At 50.2% G+C, this 8,278-nt stretch overlaps 1 protein-coding gene across 1 annotated transcript; it reads right to left on the bottom strand.

The window, feature by feature from the left end:
• Positions 1 to 829: 829 nt before the first annotated feature.
• cortactin (src substrate protein p85) lies at positions 830 to 5,903 on the bottom strand (the record flags this gene model as incomplete). The annotated part of the gene is given in 5 exon segments (XM_042335560.1): positions 830 to 940; positions 1,628 to 1,757; positions 2,072 to 2,145; positions 3,365 to 3,450; positions 5,736 to 5,903. Coding segments are annotated over 4 exon segments (399 nt in total), but the record flags the coding sequence as incomplete, so codon positions are not given.
• Between the last annotated feature and the right edge of the window lie 2,375 nt (positions 5,904 to 8,278).

Here is an 8,278-nt window from a genome sequence, read left to right as displayed (position 1 = left end):
CTACATGAGGCAGAGAGAGGGATAGACAGAGAGTGAGAGAGTAAGGGAGAGAAACACAGAAGCTGAGAGAGAAAAAGAGAAGTAAGCGCTTGAGTAGATTCAGTCAACCTCCCTCCAGGGTGTGTAGAGGAGACGGGCAGGTGAGTGAGGTCCTGTCAGGTCAGAGAGTGAGGTGAGAGAGAGAGGAGAGCATGAGACAGAGATAATAATAATAATAATAATAATAATAATAATAATAATAATCCTTGCATTTGATATAGAGCTTTTCACGTCTTCTCGACGTCCCAAAGCGCTTCACATAACACACTGTAAAGTGAATTGACTGTATATTTGTGGGCGAACGCGGCAGCCAATTGCGCACAGCAATGTCCCACAAACAGTCGTAGATTGAAAATGACCAATTTTATTATTGTTTGGTTTTGGAGGGATTATTATTAGGCTCTGTGTGGAGTAAGGAAACTTGCCAAAGGTTTCGCCCTCTGCCTGGAATTGAACTCAGGTCTCTCACTTGCAAAGCGAGTGCTCTAACCACTGAGCTACAGGACTCCACGATGGGGAATGGGGTTAGAGTAGAGAGCTCCAGTGGGGGAGTGAGCCCCAGCACTGACACCATGGGAAGGGAGAGAGAGCAGGGAATGGGGTTAGAGTAGAGAGCTCCAGTGGGGGAGCGAGCCCCAGCACAGACACGATGGGGAGAGAGAGAGAGAGCAGGGATTGGGGTTAGAGAGCTCCAGTGGGGGAGCGAGCCCCAGCACAGACACGATGGGGAGAGAGAGAGAGAGCAGGGATTGGGATCGGGATAGAGAGCTCCAGTGGGGGAGGGACTTACCTTGTCAGTCCGATCTTTTTGAACTCCATATTTGCCCCCGAATCCCTTGGCAGCGTCTGTCTGGGAGGAATGCTTCGCCACATTTGCCACATACTCATTGCCTAAGGCAGACTGAGGAGGGGAGAGGGAGAGTGGGCGGGGGGGTGGGAGGTGGGGGGAGGGGAGAGAGAGTCGGGTGGGGGAGGGGAAGAGAGGAGAGGACAGGTATTAGTCGCAGCCATCAACTACCTCACCTCCGAACTCAACCATCTACTGATGAGCCCGTCCTGGCGTCCTGACAGGACCTGGAAGGGCAGATCAGTCACTGGGGCAGGGAATGGTCCCCCTCAGGTCCTGTTACCGCTGCAGCCCACACCCTGAGGGGTGGGGTGGCCCTACTGGACACGCAATGGGAAAGCGTGGCCAGACAGCGCTCTCAATGCCAAGCTATGTGGCTTATGTGCTGAATCCTCTGATATTAGGTAATAATAACCCTTCCATTTGGTAGAGCGCCTTATTATATTGTTGAGACGTCTCAAAAGTGTTTCACGTGATGTACTGAAGGTGCAGTGACTGACAGCCAATGGCGCACAGGAATGTCCCACAAACATGGGAGTGATTCATCAATTCTGTTTGGGGGACTGATGGCCACGACACCGGGAGAGAGAGAGTCCTTTCTCTCTTCAACTAGTGCCGCGAGATCTGTAATATCCACCTGAACAGGCAAACAGGACCTTGGTTTAATGTCTCATTCAAAGGACGGGACCTCCCACAATACCACGGTGCCGGTGCCGGGTGGGCAGTGGGGCGGGGCCTCACCTTGTCCATACGATCCTGCTCCACCCCGAAGCGGCCGCCGTAACCATACGAGGCTTTGGCTCCGACCGCGTCCTCTCTTTGTCTGATACTCTGGTGATCCTGAGCCACGTTCTGCCTCAGCTCATGTACACTGTGAGCAATCACAGTCACAGTCACACCCACCCCACACTGCCCCACCCCACGCTGCCCCACCCCTCGCTGCCCCACCCCACGCTGCCCCACCCCACGCTGCCCCACCCCATGCTGCCCCACCCCACGCTACCCCACCCCTCGCTGCCCCACCCCATGCTGCCCCACCCCACACTGCTCCAGCCCTCCCACCCCACGCTGCCCCACCCCACACTGCTCCACCCCTCCCACCCCACACTGACCCCCCCATACTGATCCCCCTACACTGACCGCTCCACACTGACCCCCCCCACCGGCCAGTGGTCAATCACCCACTTGATGTGCTGGGGACGGCCGGAGCCCTCCACAGTCTTCGCTCCCCATCGCTGCTCCTGCTCCGAGATGTCATTCTGAAACATTATTGGGGGGAGTGTTACTGTGGGGGGTGGAAGATTTATGGGGTCGGGGTGGGGAGTTATTGGGGTGGGGGTTATGGAAGCGACGAGGTTGTTACGGAGTGGGGGGGGGGTGCGGTTAAGGGGGTGGCTTTGGCTGCTGACATGGCCTGCGAGTGGCCGGGTAAATTCATAACCAATCTGCGGAGACACCAGTTCAGTGAATGAGTAGTAAACGTATGGAACAGGTTCCCGAGAGAGACAGACGGTGGAAGCAGAAAGTGTCGTTTGTGTCAACAACAAATAATTTTCTGCTGGAAAATAATATCTGCGGATACAGTATATAGTTTTCCAACAACTGCCAGGATGGTGGAAGGCAAACTGGACCTGGGTCTTCTTTCGCCTTGCAGATTCTTATGTCACTATGTCCCTCTGCTGTTATGTCCCTATGTCGCTATACCCCTATATGCCTATGCCCCTATGTCCGTGTGTGCCTATGCCCCTATGTCCCTGTGTGCCTATGCCCCTATGTCCGTGTGTGCCTATGCTCCTATGTCCCTGTGTGCCTATGCCCCTATGTCCGTGTGTGCCTATGCTCCTACGTCCGTGTGTGCCTATGCCCTTATGTCCCTGTGTGCCTATGCCCCTATGTTTCTAGGCTGTGGGAAGGTCACTGATACAAACAGGAACACAAATGAGCAACTCTGACTTTCACTTCTTGTTCCTCTTCTCCCAACTGAGAACCTCCAATAGCAAAGGAGCAAGGGGAGAGCGAGTGGGTTAGACTGGGGGATGTGAGGGGAGAATGGGGTTAAACCGGGGGTAGTGAGGGAAGAGTGGGGCTTGGGTGAAGAAATCCCTTCGGCTCGTCTGATCTCACCTCTCCCATCACATCAAGTTGCTTTATAATATTATAATAATAATAATAAATAATAATAATCCTTGCATTTGATATATCGCCTCATGTCGTTGAGACATCTCAAAGCGATTCACAGAATATATTGTAAAGTGTAGTGACTGAATTTTGTGGGCGAAACGCGGCAGTGAATTATGCCCAGCAGCGTCCCACAAACGGTCGTGGATTGAGTGACCAAATTATTATTATTTTTAAGGGATTATTACCTCGGAAAAGCGATCTGCCAATCAACTATAACTGAGTCCCGGTGACCTGGTTCAGGCTGGGGTGACCCTGGGGTAATGACTCGCTGTCGGGGAGGGGGGAGAAGAGACTCACCTCAAAGTCGGGGTCCGTCTCCCAGTCGTCTCCGTCCTTCTCCACCACCACCTTGACATCGTGTCCCACCACCGACTTCCACATCACTGAGAGCAGAGAGAAAGGTCAGGCTCCATCCAGCGAGGAGGAGAGAGGAGAGAGAGGGAGAGAGAGAGACAGAGAGAGAGAGCGGGGGGAGAGAGAGTGAGGAGAGCGAGAGAGGGGGGAGAGTGGGGTTAGACGGGGGGAGAGAGGGGAAAGTCTCCATAATATCTCTCTGTACATATGTGTGCGCATGTAGGTGTGTGTGTGTGTGTGTGTGAGTGTATCTGTGCATGTGAGTGTATGTGCAACTTGAGTGTCTCTCTCTCTCTCTCCTCATCTTTTTCCGATGTCTCTGGGTTCTGTGGTTTGTCTGATTTTAGTGACTATGTTTCCTGTTCAGTGATGTCAGCTCCAACACCCCACACTGAGCAGAGAGAGATTAATCTTTGCATTTGATACAGCGCCTTTCACATCAAGAGGAACATCTCAAAGTTCTTCCCAGTAAAGTTCAGTGACTTTGCATTTGTGAGTGAACATAGGAACAGGAATAGGCCACTCAGCCCCTCGAGCCTGTTCCACCATTCCATAAGACTATGGCTGATCAGTACCTCAACTCCAGTTATCTGGCCTTGCCCTGTACCGCTTGGTCCCCGACCTAACAAATATCTATCTATGAACGTGGCAGCTGATTTGCACACAGCAAAGTCCCATAAACAGCCATGAAGTAAGTGTGTGATTTAACTGCTGAATTCACAGCATTGAATTGAGAGAGAGAGAAACTCTGTTCTCTTTAACAAAGATCTTTAAAGTCCAACTGAACAGGCACAGGGGATCTCGCTTTATCTGACGTCCAATTGCCCCCCAGCACTGCACTGCAGCATCAGACTGGACTGTGAGCCCCTGGTGAGGGGGACTCAAACCCACAACCCCCGAAACCTCAGGGCTGGCCGGACCGAGACAGGAAGACGGCCATTTTCATCTGGTGACGTGATATCTGAAAGGAAACTCTAAACCACAACCTCTTCTCTAACAGCCAGGCTCAGATCAACAGGAACAGAGCATATCATGGCCTCCTTTATAACTCACTTACCACCAGAGCATAAACCAAGCATCTAACGACTCAGAAACTAGAACCCCCTGATTTTAACAGCCCCCAAACATGGCCAAAGTGACTTCACCCTAAACCAGACAAGGTGCAGGGACTGAGTATCGAGAAAAAGTTTTTTGTTGGTCAGTGGGGTGTCTGACACACAAGTGTGCATTGGTGTCACTTGGGAGTCTGACCAACTGAAACCGTGTACTGTCACTGAGTGAGAGCGCTGCCGGCAAACATTCCCACTGCTTCATCCAGGGCAAGTGAGTGATTAATCTGGGGGATTGTCGGCCAGGACACCAGGAGAGAGAGAAACTCCCTTCTCTTTTCCCGACAGCGTCGCGGGAGATCTTTAACGTCCACTTGAACAGGGCACAGACGGGGAGTGAGGTTTAAGGTTTCACTCGAAGGACAGCGTCTCTGGCAATGTGGTGCTTTCTCTCTCTTCCCCCCAGCGCTTTGCTGGAATGTCAGTCTGGGCTGTGAGCTCAGAGTCCCCAACATGTGTGTTTGGGGGGCTCGAACCCACAACCTCCTGCCCCCCAGGCCAGAGAGAGAGGCCGAGACCAGCTGACACACCTCAGACAGTGTCTGAGCCCCTCCAGAAGGGTTGGGAACCCAGAAAGAGCTGCTAGATTGTTTTTGCTCAGCTGGGTGTCTGATACAGGCGGAAACCCATCACCGTGCTTCCACTTAAACATTACATTTAGAAATTAAACCTCATTAATTCTCAGTAATTGCTGAAAACATGGGAGTCCTGTAGCTCAGTGGTTAGAGCACTCACCTCACGAGAGGACCTGGGTTTGATTCCCGGGCGGAGCAAAACATTAGACAAGTTTCCTTACTCTACGCGATTCTGTTTTCTTAACAGTAAGTGGGAACCCGGTTGTTAGTCGATTGGCGGATCGCTTTTCCGGGTGTAATAATCCCTTCAAAATTGTTTTTAAAAAATTATAATTTGATTACTCAATCCACAGCTGTTTGTGGGGACGCTGCTGTGCACAATTGGCTGCCGCGTTTCACCCACAAAATGTACAGTCACTACAGTTTAGTGTATCCTGTGAAACGTTTGAAACGTCTCGAAGACGTGATAAGGCGCTGTATCAAATGCCGGGATTATTATTAAAACATAGAAACTTTTTTTAAAAAGCATCAGGAAGGCAAGTCTCTGGGTCAGCAGATTGTAAGCCAATTTCTGCTAAACCTGGAGAGACTGAGAGAGTGGGTTAGATAGAGGGTCAGAGTCAAACTCACCTGCTAAGGAGCCCGAGCTAAACTCCGCCACTCAGCTCTCAACAGACCCTGAAAACCTGAGACCAAACCTTTTCAAAATGAATGTTAAAGTTCTGCAAAATCTCCAGTTAATGATTAAACAGAGGGAAGTTGAGTCACACTCTCTGACTCGCTCTCTGTCTCACACACATTTCACTTCCTGATACGAAGGAGCAAAGTTATAAACTTTCTCTAAGAGTTGCACAATCTTTTTGTGTTGTTGGCTGAACTTTGGGCGAGGTAGAGTGTCTTACCTGAACGTGCTGTGTTGTGAATCTCTCCTGATCACCCTTATTCCTTTTGATTCTCTCTCTCTCTCTCTCCGAATGCTCAGCTGGGAGGTGCTTTGCTTTCACAAGACACAAGGTTAACTGGGCGCGTCTCTGACTTGTCTTCCTGTCACTTTTTTTAAAAGTAAAATAAAACTTTTCAGCAATTACTGAGAATTATTATTTTTTCAATGTAAAAGGTGCAGCTGTCAGATCTCACGACACTATCCTTGCCATTCCACTTTAATATGATATATTAAATCTCTACTATATTTCATATATTATAGTAAAAAGATAATTTTGGTCACTCAATCCACCACTGTTTGTGGGGACGCTGCTTTGCGCAATTGGCTGCTGCGTTTGGTCCACAAAATATAGTCACTACACTTTATATTCTGTGAAGCGCTTTGAGACACCTCAATGACATGATAAAGCTATACATCAAGGATTATTATTATTTAGTATAAAGTCCATCCACTTTACATTATTTCCTGTGAAGCATTTTGAGATGTCTCGACGTGATAAGGCGCTATAGCAAATTCAAGTATTATTATTACTGTCTCTCTCTTCGGGCCCCTCCCCCACACCCACAAAATACGTTTTTTTTTACTTTTAACAGTGTGGTTCCTACTGGTTGGGGTTTGGGGGGAATGTTGTGCAAATATTTCGCCCATAAAATATTCAGTCTCTCCACTTTACAGTATATCCACTCATCAGAATCGAGTCCACCCTCTGTGACCGTATTCAGTCTGGTTCCTGAGACAGGTGGGTCCACAGTACTCCAGTGGGGGAGCGAGCCCCAGCACAGATACCATGGGGAGAGAGAGCAGGGAATGGGGTTAGAGAGCTCCAGTGGGGGAGCGAGCCCCAGCACAGGGGGAGAGAGAGAGAGCAGGGAATGGGGTTAGAGAGCTCCAGTGGGGGAGCGAGCCCCAGCACAGACACCATGGGGAGAGAGAGCAGGGAATGGGGTTAGAGAGCTCCAGTGGGGGAGCGAGCCACATCACAGACACCATGGGGAGAGAGAGCAGGGAATGGGGTTAGAGAGCTCCAGTGGGGGAGCGAGCCCCAGCACAGACACCATGGGGAATGTGAGGTTGGTGAGGGAGACAGGCAGAAACACGTTTAATACCTGAATCTCTCTCTGTTTCTCTGGTTGTTGCTGAGACTTGTTGGGTGTTTCTGATAAATTCCTTGTTTGTGATCAGGCTGTGCTGGGCTGTGTGTACAGTGATGTACAGTGGACCGGGCTGTGTGTGTGTTTGTCTGTGCATGTATGCGTATAAGTGTGTGTGCATGTATGTTCTGAGGCTTGCCCATTCCCGGCTCCCGGAGGCAGAGGTAAACACGGATAAACACGGATGAACGACTGAACGCTATTTATCTATTTTCATAGTTTATTGGAAGCGGCAGAAACGTCACTGTAAACATAGGACTTTCTTTTTTGGTCATTTATAAACTGCGGAGCGGGAAATCCCATTCCCTGCCGTCTGCCTCCCGAGGGAATCCCTCACCCAGCGAGTGGCTCCGGCCCCCGGAAACGTCAGTGTCAGGACTAACACTACCCGGAGCAGGTGGGCCGAAGGGAATCCTGCTGGGCTGTCCAGTGAGGAATTCCGTAAGGAGAGAGCGGGATTAGAGCCTGGAATATGAGGGGAAGGTTGGAGGGGGGAAGGGAGAGGAGGGAAGGGGTGAGAGGAGTGGGGGAGGGGGGAAGGAGGGGAGGGAGTGATAGGAATAGGGGCAAAGATGGGAGGGGAAGGGAGTGATAGGAATGGGGGCGAAGGGAAAGGAGGGGAAGGATGGGAAGCAGATGAATTAATTTAATATAAATATCCGTGTTTAGAGTATTACGTAAGTGACTGGTGCAGACAGTACAGTACAGTAATGTAAGAGAGAAAACCGCTCACCATATGAAGCTGATCAGAAAAAGCAGTAAAATCTATTTATAAACATGTTTATATATAAAGTTCTAACTTTAAAAAACCCTCAGATCTCAGCTCGACAACAACCCCACCGCCCCAAACAGCAAACTCCGGCTCGGAACTGACCGGTGGGGGTGGGGGAGGCTGGGGTAAATTTACCCCCATTTCATGTGCTAATTATCATATTGCTTTGGTTAAGAAACAGTGTAATTTCAGGTATAATTATTCACTTGGGGCAGGGAATTCTCCCACTCAGCTCCTGGTAACCCTGCAGCCAAAGCCCTAACGGGTGGTCCGAGCTGGACAGGCAGCGGGAAAGCTTGGCCAGACA

Source organism: Callorhinchus milii, unplaced genomic scaffold, assembly GCF_018977255.1.
Source record: "Callorhinchus milii isolate IMCB2004 unplaced genomic scaffold, IMCB_Cmil_1.0 Scaffold5, whole genome shotgun sequence".
NCBI classification, from domain to species: domain Eukaryota; kingdom Metazoa; phylum Chordata; class Chondrichthyes; order Chimaeriformes; family Callorhinchidae; genus Callorhinchus; species Callorhinchus milii.
The sequence above is the reverse complement of the archived record's forward strand: the minus strand, read 5'-3'. Positions and strand labels throughout refer to the sequence as shown.